This window comes from Cherax quadricarinatus, chromosome 87 (assembly GCF_038502225.1).
Source record: "Cherax quadricarinatus isolate ZL_2023a chromosome 87, ASM3850222v1, whole genome shotgun sequence".
Classification (NCBI taxonomy): domain Eukaryota; kingdom Metazoa; phylum Arthropoda; class Malacostraca; order Decapoda; family Parastacidae; genus Cherax; species Cherax quadricarinatus.
This window is the reverse complement of record NC_091378.1, coordinates 1,923,837-1,947,837: the sequence shown is the minus strand read 5'-3', so window position 1 is coordinate 1,947,837 and position 24,001 is coordinate 1,923,837. Positions and strand designations below refer to the sequence as shown.

Sequence of the window (24,001 nt, the reverse complement as noted above, 5' to 3'; positions counted from 1 at the left end):
CCCATCTATCCTCCAATAGCTGTTTATATCTTACCCTAACTGCCTCCTCTTTTAGTTTATAAATCTTCACCTCTCTCTTCCCTGATGCTTCTATTCTCCTTGTATCCCATCTACCTTTTACTCTCAGTGTAGCTACAACTAGAAAGTGATCTGATATATCTGTGGCCCCTCTATAAGCATGTACATCCTGAAGTCTACTCAACAGTCTTTTATCTACCAATACATAATCCAACAAACTACTGTCATTTTGCCCTACATCATATCTTGTATATTTATTTAACCTCTTTTTCTTAAAATATGTATTACCTATAACTAAACCCCTTTCTATACAAAGTTCAATCAAAGGGCTCCCATTATCATTTACAAGTGGCACCCCAAACTTACCTACCACACCCTCTCTAAAAGTTTCTCCTACTTTAGCATTCAGGTCCCCTACCACAATTACTCTCTCACTTGGTTTAAAGGCTCCTATACATTCACTTAACATCTCCCAAAATCTCTCTCTCTCCTCTACATTCCTCTCTTCTCCAGGTGCATACATGCTTATTATGACCCACTTTTCGCATCCAACCTTTACTTTAATCCACATAATTCTTGAATTTACACATTCATATTCTCTTTTCTCCTTCCATAACTGATCCTTCAACAGTACTGCTACCCCTTCCTTTTCTCTAACTCTCTCAGATACTCCAAATTTAATCCCATTTATTTCCCCCCACCGAAACTCCCCTACCCCCTTCAACTTTGTTTCGCTTAGGGCCAGGACATCCAACTTCTTTTCATTCATAACATCAGCAATCATCTGTTTCTTGTCATCTGCACAGCATCCATGCACATTCAAGCATCCCAGTTTTATAAAGTTTTTCTTCTTCTCTTTTTTAGTAAATGTCTACAGGAGAAGGGGTTACTAGCCCATTGCTCCCGGCATTTTAGTCGCCTCATACGACACGCATGGCTTACGGAGGAAAGATTCTTTTCCACTTCCCCATAGACAATAGAAGAAATAAAGAAGAACAAGAGCTATTTAGAAAAAGGAGAAAAACCTAGATGTATGTATATATATATGCATGTGCGTGTCTGTGAAGTGTGACCAAAGTGTGAGTAGCAAGATATCCCTGTTATCTGGCGTGTTTATGACACAGAAAAAGGTAATTAATACTTTTTCCTAAAACAGACTGTATCCCACTGAAAAATATGATATTCAGTACAGAATTGGTACTGAATGTATATATGCAGTTTTAATTTAAAGTATTGAATTAATATAATTTAGAATATTTCACATTACCAAAATACAAATTAAGTCACAAAAATAAAGAATAAAGAGACTGGTTTTGAGTACTTTAATACTTTTATAAACTGTCCCTCTGAAGGAAGGTTGCAGCACAGACTCACAGAATTAGTCCCATGCTGCAATCCTTGAATCGAGTCTGAATGCCTTCCATTCCTCCAGGTGCTTTATGACCCCTTATGGGTTTTATGGGTTTAGCACTCCCCATGAATGTAAAAATAATAATTCTATCAACCATTTATAAATTACTCTTAGAGTCCATATGGAAAACAGAATGGATAAATGAAAAAGCCAGAGAAGTTACCTTGTAATGTCAATGATGCAAGTTTGTTATTCCATCTTTCTTCAGCACGCTTTCTCGTTTCTGCACTTATAATGTATCTGTCATTCAGTCTGCCTGCAGATGTTCTCCAACCTACACCTCTGCAAAACAATAAATATGGCAGTCGTGCATATCGAGAGACAGTGGCTAAAATATTTGTTATTAGAAAATCATGGCAAATTTCTAGTACTGCACTGCCACTCATTCTAAACCAAAATACCCTAATCAAACATCACATGCAAAACCTAAATCTCTCAAATATACAAAAATATTTTGCCATTATTAATAATGGGAGCAAAGGGCTAGTAATCCCTTCTCCTGTATAAATTACTAAATTTAAAAAGAAAAACTTTTTTTTTTAGATCACCCTCCCTTGGTGGGATATGGCTGGTTCACTGAAAAAAAAAATACTACAATAATCACCATTAATATATTTTTTACTATGAATTTTTTATTACCAAATCAGTCATTCTTCCCAAGAAATAGAGTGGGTAATTTTTTTTTATTTTTTAACACACTGGCCATCTCTCACCGAGGCAGGGTGACCTGAAAAAAAGAAACACTTTCACCATCATTCAGTCTATCACTGTCTTGCCAGAGGCACACAGATACAACAGTTTATATGTTCCTCTAAACAGCAAATATCTAAAACCATAAGAGGAATTTTAATTGCTTGCATTTCCCAGAGTTACAAGCAAGATAAGTCGTATGGTTCTAAATATGCTGTCAACCGACAGAACATTTAATTATGCACTTTAGTAATAACAATTATAGTACAGTATAATACTTTAACAAAGGGAATATTTAATCCATATTTTAGTTCTACAGTAATGTATTTTAATGATTTTATTTCTAGAAAAATAAACTTTTGCAAGTAAAATGTGTTTCAAACAGGTAAAATACATTCATGAGATATCTTTATATAACTCGAAATGCACTGCATGCTAGGGAGGCTTTCTTTGATGCCTAACTATTTTATTAGATATAAACTACATTATATCTTCATACTGCATAAAAGAAATAGAGAATTTGAATCTGTGTATAGTTTTTTGGTACAGTAAACTCGTTGTACACAAAATTTTCTATGTTGTGAGACAGTGTGTCACCAGCAGCAACAGCCTGATTGACCAGGCAAGCACCAGATAAGCCTGGCCCATGGCCGGGCTCTGGGAGTAAAAAAAATCTCTTGGATCTCATCAAAGGTATATCAAAGGTATTCCATATGGATTCAGTCACAGTACTGGCAAAAGCACAAGTAGAAACTAACATGTCTGCAACACTCTTCTAGCCCTGCAACACTCTTCTAGCCCTGCAACACTCTTCTAGCCCTGCAACACTCTTCTAGCCCTGCAATACTATTCTAGCACTGAAATGATTGACAAATCAATATTGTACCTACTGTTTTTCAGCGATGCTGAGGGACCTGGCAGCTTTATCTTCCAGTATCTGTCTTCTGTTTATTCTTTGCAACATGTCATCTTCAAATTCATTATCGTATAAAAGATTCAATGCAGGCACAGAGTCATTTTCAAAGCTATTTTCAGCATTTTCATATAATCTATCCATTGCACTGTATTTGGTACAATCTGAATGATCATCCCTGTCATATTTTATTAAATCTGTATTACCATTTTCATATTCATATAGTTCATGCAAATATTTTATAACATTTTCACTGTTATTTGTAACTACAGTATCACTAATTTTTTTCAAGAATTGAGAATCCCTCGACTGAGTATTACAGGTATCATTACTTGTTTTACTTTCACTGCTTTCTGTGGTTAGAATTTTATCACTGTGTCTGTTTTCTAATTTCATAATATTAATTTCTTCACTGATATTTTGTGCACAGTTAGGTTTAGCCACACCAGCAGTAGCTATTGCAGCAGCAATGTTGGTATAATGCTTCAGCGCTTCAGCCACCTTTAGTGACGAACACTGAGGTGGATGAGCCAACACTGCACAGCTGTCCTCCTCCGAGTCTGAAGTCTTTTCAACTGATGAGAAATAAAAGTGATTTGGGAGAATATCGTGATTACACTTTCATTTTCAATTTCATCATATACATTTATTATAATAATAGTAATAATAATAGTAGTAGGTTAGTAGACAGCAACCGCCCAAGGAGGTACTACCGTCCTGCCAAGTGAGTGTAAAATGAAAGCCTGTAACTGTTTTACATGATGGTAGGATTGCTGGTGTCCTTTTTTCTGTCTCATGAATATGCAAGATTTCAGGTATGTCTTGCTACTTGTACTTACTTAGGTCACACTACACATATGTTTTTTTTTTTTCAACAAGTCGGCCGTCTCCCACCGAGGCAGGGTGACCCAAAAAAGAAAATCCCCAAAAAGAAAATACTTTCATCATTCAACACTTTCACCACACTCACACATTATCACTGTTTTTGCAGAGGTGCTCAGAACACAACAGTTTAGAAGCATACACATATAAAGATACACAACATATCCCTCCAAACTGCCAATATCCCAAACCCCTCCTTAAAAGTGCAGGCATTGTACTTCCCATTTCCAGGACTCAAGTCCGACTATATGAAAATAACCGGTTTCCCTGAATCCCTTCACTAAATATTACCCTGCTCACACTCCAACAGATCGTCAGGTCCCAAGTACCATTCGTCTCCATTCACTCCTATCTAACACGCTCACGCACGCTTGCTGGAAGTCCAAGCCCCTTGCCCACAAAACCTCCTTTACCCCCTCTCTCCAACCCTTTCGAGGACGACCCCTACCCCTCCTTCCTTCCCCTATAGATTTATATGCTTTCCATGTCATTCTACTTAGATCCATTCTCTCTAAATGACCAAATCACCTCAACAACCCCTCTTCTGCCCTCTGACTAATACTTTTATTAACTCCACACCTTTTCCTAATTTCCACACTCCGAATTTTCTGCATAATATTTACACCACACATTGCCCTTAACCCCTTCAGGGTCCAAGGCCAAAATCTGAAGTGGTGCTCCAGTGTCCAAGAAATTTTGAAAAAAAAAAAAAAAAAATATTTTTTCTTACAGAATTAAAGAGCATATTTTTGTGAAGGTAATAAGACAAAAAAAAAAATTCTGATCAGTACTTACCAAGATACAGTGCCAAGAAGTTTGTCGAAAATGATGTGGTGGCGGCAACATCGACGAATTCCACATACGCGCATTACATTATTTTGCGGTTTTTGTTGTTTTTTCTTTTCTTTTCCAATTTTTTTCTATTCCTACTAACATTTGGGGCCTGAGAGACCAATACTGTATATAATGTATATATATAAACTCACTGTATTGAACACAATAACCGCACTAAAGTTATTATCATATTATTGTTTACCACTGTTGTTTATTACAATAAACATACACAAATCTTGTATAATACTAATGTTCTATCATATATTTACATATTTACAATCACTGGACATGGTTTTAGAACTGCTGGAGCTTGTGGAACTCCTTGAAACAAGGCACCATTCACAGAGGCACCTTACATTCCTCACACATAAACCGAGTGTCTTTGCGTCTTTGTTGCCGTCTTTTTGTTTGTGCACAGACGATGCATCTCTTCTGAGCAAATTTCTTGAGTTGAAGGAAGTTGTATTATGAAATGATCACCTTCCCTCCTCAAACGCTTGGGTATATCCTGAGGAATTCGAGGACCGTGTTGTATAGCAGGTATAGCTGGTACTTCATTATGAGTTGTCTGACAACAGACAAACAAAATTCACCATACGGTGGTCTGTTGCCAGTCTTTATTTGGTACATATTATATGCATTGAGCATTGAAATGTCCATGAGATGGAAGAAAAGTTTCATGTACCACTTGTAATTCTTACGAACACAGTCAACAAAACCAATCTGCATGTCACATTTGTCAACCAAGCGCATGTTTTGTGTATAATCAATCACTGTCACTGGTTTTCGAATACGTTCATTAGTCACTCGATCAACTTTGCCACTGTCTTGCATTTCATTACGGTGAATGGTTGTCAACAATGTGACATCTCGCTTGTCATGCCACCGTAATGCCATGATGTCATTGGCAGTAAACACCTGCACGTCATCACCACGAGCACCTGCATTGAGCCTGGGCATATGTTTACGATTAGAACACACTGTGCCACACACATCTGTCTTGTTCACTCGCACGAAATCACTGACTAATGGGCTTGTGTACCAGTTATCGGTATATAATGTATGCCCCTTACCAAGATAAGGTGCCATCATGTTTCTCACTACGTCACCTGAGATACCCAATAACATCTTGGTATCTTTCAATGTTTTACTACCCGTGTATACAACAATATCCAACACCAGGCCACTGTCACAATCACAGAGTACAAACAGTTTTATACCAAAGCGTTTCCTCTTGCTCGGTATATACTGCTTGAATGACAGTCTACCTTTGAACAAAATCAAAGACTCGTCAATTACAAGATTCTTGAATGGATAAAAGTATATGCTGAACTTTTGTTTGAGATACATGAAAACATTTCTAATCTTGTATAACCTGTCACTTCTGTCAGGCCTGGTTTTGTCAGAGAAGTGCAACATACGTAAGAGTAGGATAAACCTGTTCACTGGTATGATTTCACTGAAGACCGGGGTAGAAATTAGCCGATGTGTGGACCAGTATGCTTTTATATTATGCTTATAGACGTGAGGCATAAGCATTATTGTTGCAAAAAGCAAATACATTTCTGCAACAGTCGTCTCTTTCCACCTGTGTAGTCTTGACTGTGGTGATAAGATCGTATTTGCCATGGTGTACTCAAAATACTTATTACTTTCCCTGACAATAATTTCCATCAATGGTTGGTCAAAGAATAATTCAAAGAATTCCAGTTCATTGGCCGTGGTTCCAAGGGGACAAGTAGGTAGAATTCCACTTTGAGAATCATCAAAGTGGTGAGGCTTGGGAACAAAATTGGGATTTTGCTGCCAATCCCACATACGGTTTGCTGGTGGATACTGGACATCATAGGCTGGTTGTGCGGGTGGTTGTGGTTGTGGTGGGCTGGTGGCTGGCGCTCCGCTTTGTCCTTGAACTGACGAGTCAGCAGCGTGGGTCCCAGCATGGCCTGGTGAGTCACGCATGGCGGTGCCACTACCATCACCACTAACACCATCCACTGATGCCTGTGGTCTATCCATGCCAAGTGTAGCCACATCATCCTCACTATCACTACCTAAAACTGGTGTTGGGCCATGGGATGTACTCCGGGATGTACTCCGTCCCCTGGGCACAGCATAGGGTCCACTACCCGAGCGCATGCAGCGGCGAACATACCGACGCTTCACTGGTGAATATGATTCCTCACTATCACTACTCAATTGATCGTCGAGCGCAATAAAATCACAGTCCACGTCACTATCATCATTACTGAAGTCAGAGGCCTGGCCACGCGAAAATATTAGTTTTCTCTTGCGATGAGGAACAACCGACCATGAGTCACGAGTGCCCACACCAGAGGTAGAAGGTTGAGGATCGTCAGGGTTTTCTGCACTATTATCGATATCCTGGTCATTCTTTTCGGTCACTAACTGATCAAAGCCGTAGAATTCGTCTTCATTTCCACTTCCATCAGTGTCAGAACTATCAGATAGGAAGAGGAGAGTCCCAATTTTCCGGGGAGTGAGAGCTGACTTGCGACGAGGCATGGTGAATAAGGGTAACTGAGCCGGCGTTCCCACAATGCTATGCGGGTGCCTAGATATTTTGTTTATGGCGCACACCCACCACGCAGACCCGTTCTCTCACATGTAGGCCTATGAGCGTTTTTGCGCTAAATTTGACGGCGCTAGAATTTTGGCGTAGATCTATGGTTTGGACACTCAACGTAAAGCCGTTGATCTACAGGACGGACCCTGAAAGGGTTAAACAGGACATCTCCACTGCCTCCAACCGTCTCCTCGCTGGTGCATTTACCACCCAAGCTTCACACCCATATAAGAGTGTTGGTACTACTATACTTTCATACATTCCCTTCTTTGCCTCCATAGATAACGTTTTTTGACTCCACATATACCTCAATACACCACTCACCTTTTTTCCCTCATCAATTCTATGATTAACCTCATCCTTCATAAATCCATCCGCCGACACGTCAACTCCCAAGTACAGTATCTGAAAACATTCACTTCTTCCATACTCCTCCTCCCCAATTTGATATCCAATTTTTCTTTATCTAAATCATTTGATACCCTCATCACCTTACTCTTTTCTATGTTCACTTTCAACTTTCTACCTTTACACACATTCCCAAACTCATCCACTAACCTTTGCAATTTTTCTTTAGAATCTCCCATAAGCACAGTATCATCAGCAAAAAGTAACTGTGTCAATTCCCATTTTGAATTTGATTCCCCAAAATTTAATCCCACCCCTCTCCCGAACACCCTAGCATTTACTTCCTTTACAACCCCATCTATAAATATATTAAACAACCATGGTGACATTACACATCCCTGTCTAAGACCTACTTTTACCGGGAAGTAGTCTCCCTCTCTTCTACACACCCTAACATGAGCCTCACTATCCTCATAAAAACTCTTTACAGCATTTAATAACTTACCACCTATTCCATATACTTGCAACATCTGCCACATTGCTCCTCTATCCACTCTATCATATGCCTTTTCTAAATCCATAAATGCAATAAAAACTTCCCTACCTTTATCTAAATACTGTTCACATATATGCTTCAATGTAAACACTTGATCTACACATCCCCTATCCACTCTGAAACCTCCTTGCTCATCCGCAATCCTACATTCTGTCTTACCTCTAATTCTTTCAATTATAACCCTACCGTACACTTTTCCTGGTATACTCAATAAACTTATTCCTCTATAATTTTTACAGTCTCTTCTGTCCCCTTTCCCTTTATATAAAGGGACTATACATGCTCTCCGCCAATCCCTAGGTAACTTCCCCTCTTTCATACATTTATTAAACAAAAGTACCAGCCACTCCAACACTATATCCCCCCCTGCTTTTAACATTTCTGTCATGATCCCATCAGTTCCAGCTGCTTTACCCCCTTTCACTCTACGCAATGCCTCACGTACCTCCCCCACACTTACATTCTGCTCTTCTTCACTCCTAAAAGATGGTATACCTCCCTGACCAGTGCATGAAATTACTGCCTCTCTTTCTTCCTTAACATTTAAAAGTTCCTCAAAATATTCTCGCCATTTACCTTATACCTCCATCTCCCCATCTACTAACTCCCCTACTCTGTTTTTAACTGACAAATCCATACTTTCCCTAGGCTTTCTTAACTTGTTTAACTCACTCCAAAATTTTTTCTTATTTTCATTAAAATTTCTTGACAGTGCCTCTCCCACTCTATCATCTGCTCTCCTTTTGCACTCTCTCACCACTCTCTCTACCTTTCTTTTACTCTCCATATACTCTGCTCTTACAAGCGTATATATACACAACCCTCTGGGTTTTCTTCTATTTTCTATCTAGTTCTTATTCTTGTTTATTTCCTCTTATCTCCATGGGGAAGTGGAACAGAATTCTTCCTCCGTAAGCCATGCGTGTTGTAAGAGGCAACTAAAATGCCGGGAGCAAGGGGCTAGTAATCCCCTCTCCTGTATATATTACTAAATGTAAAAGGAGAAACTTTCGTTTTTCCTTTTGGGCCACCCCGCCTCGGTGGGATACGGCCGGTGTGTTGAAAGAATAATAATAATAATAATAATAATAATAATACCTAGTTAGTAGGTTGGTAGACAGAAACCGCCCAGGGAGGTACTACCGTCCTGCCAAGCGAGTGCAAAACGAAAGCCTGTAATTGTTTTACATGATGGTAGGATTGCTGGTGTCTTTTTTTCTCTCATAAACACGCAAGATTTCAGGTACGTCTTGCTACTTCTACTTACACTTAGGTCACACTACACATACATGTACAAGCATATATATACACACCCCTCTGGGTTTTCTGCTATTTTCTTTCTAGTTCTTGTTCTTGTTTATTTCCTCTTATCTCCATGGGGAAGTGGAACAGAATTCTTCTTCCGTAAGCCATGCGTGTTGTAAGAGGCGACTAAAATGCCGGGAGCAAGGGGCTACTAACCCTTCTCCTGTATAAATTACTAAATTTGAAAAGAGAAACTTTTGTTTTTCTTTTTGGGCCACCCTGCCTTGGTGGGATACGGCCGGTTTGTTGAAAAAAAAAATAATAATAATCTTTATTTCTATAAGTACATGTATGTACAAGGTATACAGACCATAGCTGACATCAATGGCATACTACTATACAGAAAGTCCCTGGTTATGCAGAGCATTTCGGTCAAATTAGGTCAATTATGTCCCCAGGATGTAACCCACATCAGCCAACTAACACCCAGGCACCTATTTTACTGTTAGGTGGACATGGACAGCAGATGTCTTAACCCCTTGAGGGTCCATGCTGTAAATCTGCGGCTTTACGTTGAGGGTCCAAACCGTAGATCTACGTCATGAGCTCAGCTCACTATGATAAGCTGTGAGAGGTAAATTTTGGCCTTGATATGAGAGAATACATCTATGTGGTATGTGTGCACCATATAAAACAAATCCTGCAGCACACAGTGCAAGAGAGAAAAAAAGCTGAGACTAATTTTCAATTAAAACAGCGACTTTGCAGTGTTTTTTTGTATGTTTTTTATAGTTATAGTTGCGATTTCTTGGTCTCATTTGATAGAATGGAAGACATATTACAGAAATAGAGATGATTTTGATTGGTTTTCCTACTGAAAATGGCTCAAAGTAGCAGAAATGTTAAATTTGTGTTGGTCTAATATATGTCCACAAATGTGCTTGTAGGTAGTAGGTTGGTAGACAGCAACCACCCAGGGAGGTACTACCGTCCTGCCAAGTGAGTGTAAAACGAAGCCTGTGATTGTTTTACATGATGGTAGGATTGCTGATGTCTTTTGTCTGTCTCATAAATATGCAAGATTACAGGCATGTCTTGCTACTTCTACTTACACTTAGGTCACACTACACATACATGTACACATTTATTTATACACACTCATCTGAGTTTTCTTTGATTTTATCTTAATAGTTCTTGGTCTTATTAATTTTCCTTTTATATCCATGGGGAAGTGGAATAAGAATCTTTCCTCCGTAAGCCATGCGTGTTGTAAAAGTCAACTAAAATGCCGGGAACAATGGGCTAGTAACCCCTTTTCCTGTAAAGATTACTAAAAAGAATAAGAAGAAGAAAATTGTCAAAGTGGGAAGTCTGAATGTGCGTGGATGTTGTGCAGATGATAAGAAAGAGATGATTGTGGATGTTATGAATGAGAAGAAGCTGGATGTCCTGGCTTTAAGTGAAACAAAGCTGAAGGGGGTGGGAGAGTTTCAGTGGAGAGGAATAAATGGGATTAGGTCAGGGGTTTCAAATAGAGTTAGAGCTAAAGAAGGAGTAGCAATAATGTTGAAGGATAAGCTATGGCAGGAAAAGAGGGACTATAAATGTATTAATTCAAGGATTATGTGGAGTAAAATAAAGATTGGATGTGAAAAGTGGGTTATAATAAGCGTGTATGCACCTGGAGAAGAGAGAAGTGTAGAGGAGAGAGAGAGATTTTGGGAAATGTTGAGTGAATGCGTGGGGAGTTTTGAATCAAGTGTGAGAGTAATGGTGGTTGGGGATTTTAATGCTAAAGTGGGTAAAAATGTTATGGAGGGAGTAGTAGGTAAATTTGGGGTGCCAGGGGTAAATGTAAATGGGGAGCCTTTAATTGAGCTATGTGTAGAAAGAAATTTGGTAATAAGTAATACATATTTTATGAAAAAGAGGATAAATAAATATACAAGGTATGATGTAGCACGTAATGAAAGTAGTTTATTAGATTATGTATTGGTGGATAAAAGGTTGATGGGTAGGCTCCAGGATGTACATGTTTATAGAGGGGCAACTGATATATCGGATCATTATTTAGTTGTAGCTACAGTTAGAGTAAGAGGTAGATGGGAAAAGAGGAAGGTGGCAACAACAAGTAAGAGGGAAGTGAAAGTGTATAAACTAAGGGAGGAGGAAGTTCGGGTGAGATATAAGCGACTATTGGCAGAAAGGTGGGCTAGTGCAAAGATGAGTAGTGGGGGGGTTGAAGAGGGTTGGAATAGTTTTAAAAATGCAGTATTAGAATGTGGGGCAGAAGTTTGTGGTTATAGGAGGGTGGGGGCAGGAGGAAAGAGGAGTGATTGGTGGAATGATGAAGTAAAGGGTGTGATAAAAGAGAAAAAGGTAGCTTATGAGAGGTTTTTACAAAGCAGAAGTGTTATAAGAAGAGCAGAGTATATGGAGAGTAAAAGAAAGGTAAAGAGAGTGGTGAGAGAGTGCAAAAGGAGAGCAGATGATAGAGTGGGAGAGGCACTGTCAAGAAATTTTAATGAAAATAAGAAAAAATTTTGGAGTGAGTTAAACAAGTTAAGAAAGCCTAGGGAAAATATGGATTTGTCAGTTAAAAACAGAGTAGGGGAGTTAGTAGATGGGGAGATGGAGGTATTGGGTAGATGGCGAGAATATTTTGAGGAACTTTTAAATGTTAAGGAAGAAACAGAGGCAGTAATTTCATGCACTGGTCAGGGAGGTATACCATCTTTTAGGAGTGAAGAAGAGCAGAATGTAAGTGTGGGGGAGGTACGTGAGGCATTACGTAAAATGAAAGGGGGTAAAGCAGCTGGAACTGATGGGATCATGACAGAAATGTTAAAAGCAGGGGGGGATATAGTGTTGGAGTGGTTGGTACTTTTGTTTAATAAATGTATGAAAGAGGGGAAGGTACCTAGGGATTGGCAGAGAGCATGTATAGTCCCTTTATATAAAGGGAAAGGGGACAAAAGAGACTGTAAAAATTATAGAGGAATAAGCTTACTGAGTATACCAGGAAAAGTGTACGGTAGGGTTATAATTGAAAGAATTAGAGGTAAGACAGAATGTAGGATTGCGGATGAGCAAGGAGGTTTTAGAGTGGGTAGGGGATGTGTAGATCAGGTGTTTACATTGAAGCATATATGTGAACAGTATTTAGATAAAGATAGGGAAGTTTTTATTGCATTTATGGATTTAGAAAAGGCATATGATAGAGTGGATAGAGGAGCAATGTGGCAGATGTTGCAAGTATATGGAATAGGTGGTAAGTTATTAAATGCTGTAAAGAGTTTTTATGAGGATAGTGAGGCTCAGGTTAGGGTGTGTAGAAGAGAGGGAGACTACTTCCCGGTAAAAGTAGGTCTTAGACAGGGATGTGTAATGTCACCATGGTTGTTTAATATATTTATAGATGGGGTTGTAAAGGAAGTAAATGCTAGGGTGTTTGGGAGAGGGGTGGGATTAAATTATGGGGAATCAAATTCAAAATGGGAATTGACACAGTTACTTTTTGCTGATGATACTGTGCTTATGGGAGATTCTAAAGAAAAATTGCAAAGGTTAGTGGATGAGTTTGGGAATGTGTGTAAAGGTAGAAAGTTGAAAGTGAACATAGAAAAGAGTAAGGTGATGAGGGTGTCAAATGATTTAGATAAAGAAAAATTGGATATCAAATTGGGGAGGAGGAGTATGGAAGAAGTGAATGTTTTCAGATACTTGGGAGTTGACGTGTCGGCGGATGGATTTATGAAGGATGAGGTTAATCATAGAATTGATGAGGGAAAAAAGGTGAGTGGTGCGTTGAGGTATATGTGGAGTCAAAAAACGTTATCTATGGAGGCAAAGAAGGGAATGTATGAAAGTATAGTAGTACCAACACTCTTATATGGGTGTGAAGCTTGGGTGGTAAATGCAGCAGCGAGGAGACGGTTGGAGGCAGCGGAGATGTCCTGTTTAAGGGCAATGTGTGGTGTAAATATTATGCAGAAAATTCGGAGTGTGGAAATTAGGAGAAGGTGTGGAGTTAATAAAAGTATTAGTCAGAGGGCAGAAGAGGGGTTGTTGAGGTGGTTTGGTCATTTAGAGAGAATGGATCACAGTAGAATGACATGGAAAGCATATAAATCTATAGGGGAAGGAAGGCGGGGTAGGGGTCGTCCTCGAAAGGGTTGGAGAGAGGGGGTAAAGGAGGTTTTGTGGGTAAGGGGCTTGGACTTCCAGCAAGCGTGCGTGAGCGTGTTAGATAGGAGTGAATGGAGACGAATGGTACTTGGGACCTGACGATCTGTTGGAGTGTGAGCAGGGTAATATTTAGTGAAGGGATTCAGGGAAACCGGTTATTTTCATATAGTCGGACTTGAGTCCTGGAAATGGGAAGTACAATGCCTGCACTTTAAAGGAGGGGTTTGGGATATTGGCAGTTTGGAGGGATATGTTGTGTATCTTTATATGTTTATGCTTCTAGACTGTTGTATTCTGAGCACCTCTGCAAAAACAGTGATAATGTGCGAGTGTGGTGAAAGTGTTGAATGATGATGAAAGTATTTTCTTTTTGGGGATTTTCTTTCTTTTTTGGGTCACCCTGCCTCGGTGGGAGACGGCCGACTTGTTGAAAAAAAAAAAAAAAAAAAAAAAAAAAAAAAAAAAAAAAAAAATGTGCTGATGTTATTTATACAATTATTACAATATTGCATAACAGTAAATCTTCTATTTTTTGGTTTGAATAAAAATTCATTATGTGAATAAAAAATCAAAATGGAATTCATTAGTAAAGCCTGAAAATGTAACTAATGAACAGAGGAAATGTTAGTTTATTGCCAGGAATGCCTGCATTATTTATTCTGGACCCTATTTTGAAATTGGAGTGTTTTGAACTTTGCATTAAATTGGCCAAATTACCAATTTCTGATCACTTTATTTTGTAGTTGAAACAGTTGACTTGGTGAATTCTTGTGCTCAATCGATAGAATAGAAGCAATACTAGTGAAATAGCTAAGAATTTGGTCAACTGGAATAATGTAATTGGCCTAAAATGGGAGTCAAAGTCCGCAAAATTGCCGATGCGTAAATATCACTGACACACCAAATTTTGCGAGCATAATTTCGCCAATTTTCCATCAAATTTCGTACTTTTTGTTTTATTACCTTCAGAAAAAGATTCTCTACCATTTCACAAGAAAAAAATAACAAAATTATTTTTGGAAAATTCTTGGACACTGGTGTACCCTTTGAAATTTGGCCTTTGGACCCTGAAAGGGTTGAGGAAATACATCCTAATGTTTCCACCCATACTGGAGACCTCAGTGTGTGAGTTGAGTGCACTAGCAATCAAGCTATGGGACCTGCTCCTTATGTCCTTTTACATTTTAAGCCTTCTCTTCCAAGTTTCTTTGTCACTTTCCAATAAATTCAGTAATTCAATCGAGAATCCAATGATACTTCCCTTAGTAAAGAAGAGTTCTATTTGGTATCATACAGTATGTACTCTGATGCTGTAAGTGGTAAATTTTGACCTAGATATGAGAGAATGGGTCTGTGTGGTGAGTGTGCACAGTACAAAACGAATTCTACCCCACATGGTGCATGATGGGAAAAGCAAAACTCGGATCTTGTTTGGTTTAAAATAGCAAATACAGTGGACCCTCGACCAGCGATATTAATTCGTTCCTGAGAGCTCATCGTTAATCGAAATTATCATTAGTCGAGTTAATTTTCCTCATAAGAAATAATGGAAATCAAATTAATCCATTCCTGACACCCCAAATTATTGAAAAAAAAAATTTTACCACATGAAATATTAATTTTAATACACACAAACTGAAGAAGACATGCACAGTTACATGACACTTACCTTTATTGAAGATCTGGTGATGATTGATGGGATGGGAGGAGGGGAGAGTGTTGATCTTCTTAGTGTTTAGAAGGGGAATCCCCTTCCATTAGGACTTGAGGTAACAAGTCTTTTTCCGGGGTTACTTCTCATGTTCTTTTAATGCCACTAGGACCAGCTTCAGAGTCACTGGACTTCTGTCGCACAACATATCTGTCCATAGAGGCCTGTACCTCCCGTTCCTTTATGACACTTCTAAAGTGTTTCACAACATTGTCAGTGTACAGGTTGCCAACACAGCTTGCAGTAGCTGTGTCAGGGTGATTTCCATCTATAAAGGTTTGCACTTTAAGCCACATTGCACAGATTTCCTTAATCTTAGAAGTAGGCAACTTCTTCAATTTCTCTATCCCCTCCTCCGAAGCAGTTTCCTCAGGTGTGGCCTCATGCTGATGAAGATGATCTAGCAGCTCATCAGTGGTTAGTTCTTCATTGTCATCCTCCACCAACTCTTCCACATCCTCCCCACTAACCTCCAACCCCAAGGACTTCCCCAATGCCACAATGGATTCCTCAACTGGCATAGGATTCTCAGGGTTAGCCTCAAACCCTTCAAAATCCCTTTTATCTACACATTCTGGCCACAGTTTTTTCCAAGCAGAGTTCAAGGTCCTCTTAGTCACTTCCTACCAAGCCTTACCTATAATGTTTACACAATTGAGGATGGTAAAGAGATCTTTCCTAAACTCTCTTAGAGTTAGTTGAGTTTCTGAGGTCACTACAAAGCACCTTTCAAACATAGCTTTTGTGTACAGTTTCTTGAAGTTGGAAATGACCTGCTGATCCATGGGCTGCAGGAGAGGAGTGGTATTAGGAGGCAAAAACTTCACCTTAATGAAGCTCATGTCCCTATAAAGTCGCTCTGCCAAGTCTGAAGGATGACCAGGAGCATTGTCTAATACCAGGAGGCACTTAAGGTCTAATTTCTTTTCAATTAGGTAATTTTTCACATTGGGGGAAAATGCATGGTGTAACCAGTCATAGAAAAAGTCTCTAGTGACCCATGCCTTACTGTTTGCCCTCCACAGCACACACAAATTAGCCTTGAGGACATTGTTTTTCCTGAACACTCTGGGAGTTTCAGAGTGATACACCAATAAAGGCTTCACTTTGCAATCACCACTAGCATTGGCACACATCAACAGAGTAAGCCTGTCTTTCATAGGTTTATGTCCTGGGAGTGCCTTTTCCTCCTGAGTAATGTATGTCCTGCTTGGCATTTTCTTCCAAATCAGGCCTGTTTTGTCACAATTAAACACTTATTCAGGTTTCAGTCCTTCACTGTCTATGTACTCCTTGAATTCCTGCACATATTTTTCAGCTGCTTTGTGGTCCGAACTGGCAGCCTCACCATGCCTTATCACACTATGAATGCCACTACGCTTCTTAAATCTCTCAAACCAACCTTTGCTGGCCTTAAATTCACTCACATCACCACTAGTTGCTGGCATTATTTTAATTAAATCGTCATGCAGCTTCCTAGCCTTTTCACATATGATTGCTTGAGAGATGCTATCTCCTGCTATCTGTTTTTTGTTTATCCACACCAATAAGAGTCTCTCAACATCATCTATCACTTGTGATCTCAGTTTCGAAAACATAGTTGCACCTTTGGCAAGAACAGCTTCCTTGATTGCCGTTTTCTTGCCCACAATAGTAGCGATGGGGTTTACTATACAACCTGACCAGCTCTGAGACAAGCATTCCACTTTCATACTTAGCAATGATCTCTTTCTTCATCTCCATAGTAATTCTCACCCTTTTTGCTGTAGGGTTGGCACTAGAAGCTTTCTTGGGGCCCATGGTGACTTATTTTGCAGGTGCAATCACTACAAAGGTTGTGATAATATGAAATGTTCCAACTGTATGTTTGGAAGCGACCATGGTGGCTGGTTGGCTTGTAAACACTGGCACCTATGGGACAAGTGAGGCGCGCTTAGGCCCAAGTGGACGCGTCTCGAACGGAACGAATAGCGTTGGTCGGATTTTTTAGTGCTAGTCGAGGCAAAATTTTTGCGTTAAAATGTATCGCTAGTCGGATTTATTGTTAATCGATGCCATCGTTGGTCGAGGGTCCACTGTATGAGGTATTTTCTAGGATGGCTTTTATAGCTTTATTGTCTGTTTCTTTGTATCATTTGATAGAATGAAAGATATATTACTGAAATGGAGATGATTCTGGTTTGTTTCAGAACTGGAAGCAGCTTGAAATGGGGTTCAAAGTAGTGGAAATATTTGATTTTTGCCAATTTTCCTAAGGACTGGTAAGGCCCTTCCCTATACCCACCTGGTTTGCTTTTAAGAAGCAGGTAAGTATAAAAGGAGAGGCAGCCTTGCCATATCCCTAATTACAGACTCATGTACTCTTGTGAACGAACAAAATATAAAAAGAAAAACACCAATATGAGAAGTTATAAAGCTTATCTCTCAAATGTAAGGGTCCATGAGTAACTGAGACATACCTGGAGGTAATTCTTTTGGCTCCATCTGGTTTAAGCCTAGCTCGCTCAGCCCTGGGAGCTCTAAATTACGTAAGGTCTTCTTACGAGCACCTCTCATAATACTGCTTGCCAGGACTTTTGAACGCCGTTGACCAGATACAGAATTGTATGGACTAGAGTCGGAAAGTGTGCCCCGAAGGTGGTGGTGCATGAGTGAACTTGTCTTTGTTTCTTTTCCTGCCAATGATATCTGTCAAAATAAACTTATATATTAATTTATAAGAAATACATTTACAAATTCTATCAATACAACTATAATACACTGCAAGAAGGCCTCGTGTATACAGTACCTCTTTTCAGTGTTCCATGTTTTCCTTGGCTTTTAATTGAGCCATTGTTCCACCCGCCGGTGGGTGAAACATAACGAACAATGGCTCAATTTGAAGCTAGTGAAAACATGGAACACTGAAAAGAAAGTGCTGTATATATGGGGCCCTCCTGTAAAGGCAACAAAAATTTATTAATGAACACTATAACAAGACTGTCAAATATTCACTCACTGCTTATACCTCTTGCTTTTCTAAGACTCCTTGTGCATCCTTAGTGTCACTGTTCAGTAGAGAAGAGCCTTTTAGATGGCATAAACTGGCTTTTTCTGCTATTGCTATAGGTTTTGTAGAAGGTGTCTGCTTAATCTCCATCACCAGTGAATTGGAAGAATTTCTTGTATTTCCATTATCAGATACATTTGTGCCTGAAATATTACAAATTTATGAAATGCAGTTATCGTCGACTATCCGAACTTTTAAGGCCGGTGCCTGGATGCTGGTGAAGTACTCTTAATCCAACTAATTTGAGCTACCCCCCCTCCCTGCTCCTTTGATCAAACCCAACTGCCTGCCATTCCTTAAGCTGCACTGCATGACCCCCTACAGGTTTTTTAACACATCCCTAATTTTTTTTAACACACCGGCCATATCCCACCAAGGCAGGTGACCTAAAAACAAAAACGAAAGTTCTTTTTATATTTAGTAATTTATACAGGAGAAGGGGTTACTAGCCAGCCCCTTGCTCTTGGCATCTTAGTCGCCTCTTACAACGTGCATGGCTTATGGAGGAAGTTTTTTCCACTTCCCCATGGCCGACTTGTTGAAAAAAAAAATAATAATAATAATAATAATAATAATAATAATAATAATAATATTATTGTAATAATAATATTATTGGTAGGTAGTAGGTTGGTAGACAGCAACCACCCAGGGAGGTACTACCGTCCTGCCAAGTGAGTGTAAAACGAAAGCCTGTAATTGTTTTACATAATGGTAGGATTGCTGGTGTCTTTTGTCTGTCTCATAAATATGCAAGATTACAGGTACGTCTTGCTACTTCTACTTACACTTAGGTCACACTACACATACATGTACACGTTTATTTATACACACTCATCTGAGTTTTCTTTGATTTTATCTTAATAGTTCTTGGTCTTATTACTTTTCCTTTTATATCCATGGGGAAGTGGAATAAGAATCTTTCCTCCGTAAGCCATGCGTATTGTAAAAGTCAACTAAAATGCCGGGAACAATGGGCTAGTAACCCCTTTTCCTGTAAAGATTACTAAAAAGAATAAGAAGAAGAAAATTGTCAAAGTGGGAAGTCTGAATGTGCGTGGATGTTGTGCAAATGATAAGAAAGAGATGATTGTGGATGTTATGAATGAGAAGAAACTGGATGCCCTGGCTTTAAGTGAAACAAAGCTGAAGGGGGTGGGAGAGTTTCAATGGAGAGGAATAAATGGGATTAGGTCAGGGGTTTCAAATAGAGTTAGAGCTAAAGAAGGAGTAGCAATAATGTTGAAGGATAAGCTATGGCAGGAAAAGAGGGACTACAAATGTATAAATTCAAGGATTATGTGGAGTAAAATAAAGATTGGATGTGAAAAGTGGGTTATAGTAAGCGTGTATGCACCTGGAGAAGAGAGAAGTGTAGAGGAGAGAGAGAGATTCTGGGAAATGTTGAGTGAATGCGTGGGGAGTTTTGAATCAAGTGTGAGAGTAATGGTGGTTGGGGATTTCAATGCTAAAGTGGGTAAAAATGTTATGGAGGGAGTAGTAGGTAATTTTGGGGTGCCAGGGGTAAATGTAAATGGGGAGCCTTTAATTGAGCTATGTGTAGAAAGAAATTTGGTAATAAGTAATACATATTTTATGAAAAAGAGGATAAATAAATATACAAGGTATGATGTAGCACGTAATGAAAGTAGTTTGTTAGATTATGTATTGGTGGATAAAAGGTTGATGGGTAGGCTCCAGGATGTACATGTTTATAGAGGGGCAACTGATATATCGGATCATTATTTAGTTGTAGCTACAGTTAGAGTAAGAGGTAGATGGGAAAAGAGGAAGGTGGCAACAACAAGTAAGAGGGAGGTGAAAGTGTATAAACTAAGGGAGGAGGAAGTTCGGGCGAGATATAAGCGACTATTGGCAGAAAGGTGGGCTAGTGCAAAGATGAGTAGTGGGGGGGTTGAAGAGGGTTGGAATAGTTTTAAAAATGCAGTATTAGAATGTGGGGCAGAAGTTTGTGGTTATAGGAGGGTGGGGGCAGGAGGAAAGAGGACTGATTGGTGGAATGATGAAGTAAAGGGTGTGGTAAAAGAGAAAAAGGTAGCTTACGAGAGGTTTTTACAAAGCAGAAGTGTTATAAGAAGAGCAGAGTATATGGAGAGTAAAAGAAAGGTGAAGAGAGTGGTGAGAGAGTGCAAAAGGAGAGCAGATGAAAGAGTGGGAGAGGCACTGTCAAGAAATTTTAATGAAAATAAGAAAAAATTTTGGAGTGAGTTAAACAAGTTAAGAAAGCCTAGGGAAAGTATGGATTTGTCAGTTAAAAACAGAGTAGGGGAGTTAGTAGATGGGGAGAGGGAGGTATTAGGTAGATGGCGAGAATATTTTGAGGAACTTTTAAATGTTAAGGAAGAAAGGGAGGCGGTAATTTCATGCACTGGCCAGGGAGGTATACCATCTTTTAGGAGTGAAGAAGAGCAGACTGTAAGTGTGGTGGAGGTACGTGAGGCATTACATAGAATGAAAGGGGGTAAAGCAGCTGGAACTGATGGGATCATGACAGAAATGTTAAAAGCAGGGGGGGATATAGTGTTGGAGTGGTTGGTACTTTTGTTTAATAAATGTATGAAAGAGGGGAAGGTACCTAGGGATTGGCAGAGAGCATGTATAGTCCCTTTATATAAAGGGAAAGGGGACAAAAGAGATTGTAAAAATTATAGAGGAATAAGTTTACTGAGTATACCAGGAAAAGTATACGGTAGGGTTATAATTGAAAGAATTAGAGGTAAGACAGAATGTAGAATTGCGGACGAACAAGGAGGTTTCAGAGTGGGTAGGGGATGTGTAGATCAAGTGTTTACATTGAAGCATATATTTTTTTTTTTTTTTTATTATCACACCGGCCGATTCCCACCAAGGCAGGGTGGCCCGAAAAAGAAAAACTTTCACCATCATTCACTCCATCACTGTCTTGCCAGAAGGGTGCTTTACACTACAGTTTTTAAACTGCAACATTAACACCCCTCCTTCAGAGTGCAGGCACTGTACTTCCCATCTCCAGGACTCAAGTCCGGCCTGCCGGTTTCCCTGAATCCCTTCATAAATGTTACTTTGCTCACACTCCAACAGCACGTCAAGTATTAAAAACCATTTGTCTCCATTCACTCCTATCAAACACGCTCACGCATGCCTGCTGGAAGTCCAAGCCCCTCGCACACAAAACCTCCTTTACCCCCTCCCTCCAACCCTTCCTAGGCCGACCCCTACCCCGCCTTCCTTCCACTACAGACTGATACACTCTTGAAGTCATTCTGTTTCGCTCCATTCTCTCTACATGTCCGAACCACCTCAACAACCCTTCCTCAGCCCTCTGGACAACAGTTTTGGTAATCCTGCACCTCCTCCTAACTTCCAAACTACGAATTCTCTGCATTATATTCACACCACACATTGCCCTCAGACATGACATCTCCACTGCCTCCAGCCTTCTCCTCGCTGCAACATTCATCACCCACGCTTCACACCCATATAAGAGCGTTGGTAAAACTATACTCTCATACATTCCCCTCTTTGCCTCCAAGGACAAAGTTCTTTGTCTCCACAGACTCCTAAGTGCACAACTCACTCTTTTTCCCTCATCAATTCTATGATTCACCTCATCTTTCATAGACCCATCCGCTGACACGTCCACTCCCAAATATCTGAATACGTTCACCTCCTCCATACTCTCTCCCTCCAATCTGATATTCAATCTTTCATCACCTAATCTTTTTGTTATCCTCATAACCTTACTCTTTCCTGTATTCACCTTTAATTTTCTTCTTTTGCACACCCTACCAAATTCATCCACCAATCTCTGCAACTTCTCTTCAGAATCTCCCAAGAGCACAGTGTCATCGGCAAAGAGCAGCTGTGACAACTCCCACTTTGTGTGTGATTCTTTATCTTTTAACTCCACGCCTCTTGCCAAGACCCTCGCATTTACTTCTCTTACAACCCCATCTATAAATATATTAAACAACCACGGTGACATCACACATCCTTGTCTAAGGCCTACTTTTACTGGGAAAAAATTTCCCTCTTTCCTACATACTCTAACTTGAGCCTCACTATCCTCGTAAAAACTCTTCACTGCTTTCAGTAACCTACCTCCTACACCATACACTTGCAACATCTGCCACATTGCCCCCCTATCCACCCTGTCATACGCCTTTTCCAAATCCATAAATGCCACAAAGACCTCTTTAGCCTTATCTAAATACTGTTCACTTATATGTTTCACTGTAAACACCTGGTCCACACACCCCCTACCTTTCCTAAAGCCTCCTTGTTCATCTGCTATCCTATTCTCCGTCTTACTCTTAATTCTTTCAATTATAACTCTACCATACACTTTACCAGGTACACTCAACAGACTTATCCCCCTATAATTTTTGCACTCTCTTTTATCCCCTTTGCCTTTATACAAAGGAACTATGCATGCTCTCTGCCAATCCCTAGGTACCTTACCCTCTTCCATACATTTATTAAATAATTGCACCAACCACTCCAAAACTATATCCCCACCTGCTTTTAACATTTCTATCTTTATCCCATCAATCCCGGCTGCCTTACCCCCTTTCATTTTACCTACTGCCTCACGAACTTCCCCCACACTCACAACTGGCTCTTCCTCACTCCTACAAGATGTTATTCCTCCTTGCCCTATACACGAAATCACAGCTTCCCTATCTTCATCAACATTTAACAATTCCTCAAAATATTCCTTCCATCTTCCCAATACCTCTACCTCTCCATTTAATAACTCTCCTCTCCTATTTTTAACTGACAAATCCATTTGTTCTCTAGGTTTTCTTAACTTGTTAATCTCACTCCAAAACTTTTTCTTATTTTCAACAAAATTTGTTGATAACATCTCACCCACTCTCTCATTTGCTCTCTTTTTACATTGCTTCACCACTCTCTTAACTTCTCTCTTTTTCTCCATATACTCTTCCCTCCTTGCATCACTTCTACTTTGTAAAAACTTCTCATATGCTAACTTTTTCTCCCTTACTACTCTCTTTACATCATCATTCCACCAATCGCTCCTCTTCCCTCCTGCACCCACTTTCCTGTAACCACAAACTTCTGCTGAACACTCTAACACTACATTTTTAAACCTACCCCATACCTCTTCGACCCCATTGCCTATGCTCTCATTAGCCCATCTATCCTCCAATAGCTGTTTATATCTTACCCTAACTGCCTCCTCTTTTAGTTTATAAACCTTCACCTCTCTCTTCCCTGATGCTTCTATTCTCCTTGTATCCCATCTACCTTTTACTCTCAGTGTAGCTACAACTAGAAAGTGATCTGATATATCTGTGGCCCCTCTATAAACATGTACATCCTGAAGTCTACTCAACAGTCTTTTATCTACCAATACATAATCCAACAAACTACTGTCATTTCGCCCTACATCATATCGTGTATACTTATTTATCCTCTTTTTCTTAAAATATGTATTACCTATAACTAAACCCCTTTCTATACAAAGTTCAATCAAAGGGCTCCCATTATCATTTACACCTGGCACCCCAAACTTACCTACCACACCCTCTCTAAAAGTTTCTCCTAC

General features: G+C 39.6%; 1 protein-coding gene across 4 annotated transcripts in view; it reads right to left on the bottom strand.

Moving 5' to 3' along the window:
- LOC128703839 (ankyrin repeat domain-containing protein 50) overlaps positions 1–24,001 on the bottom strand; it is a 125,375-nt gene that overhangs the window by 29,380 nt on the left and 71,994 nt on the right. For all 4 annotated transcript variants that reach the window (XM_070103727.1, XM_070103728.1, XM_070103726.1 and 1 more), the window contains 4 exons: positions 18,391–18,575; positions 17,843–18,071; positions 3,010–3,607; positions 1,593–1,711 (listed from right to left, as the gene is read on the bottom strand). In XM_070103727.1, the coding sequence (XP_069959828.1) occupies positions 1,593–1,711; positions 3,010–3,607; positions 17,843–18,071; positions 18,391–18,575 (1,131 nt within the window). The remainder of the gene's footprint in view (positions 1–1,592; positions 1,712–3,009; positions 3,608–17,842; positions 18,072–18,390; positions 18,576–24,001) is intronic.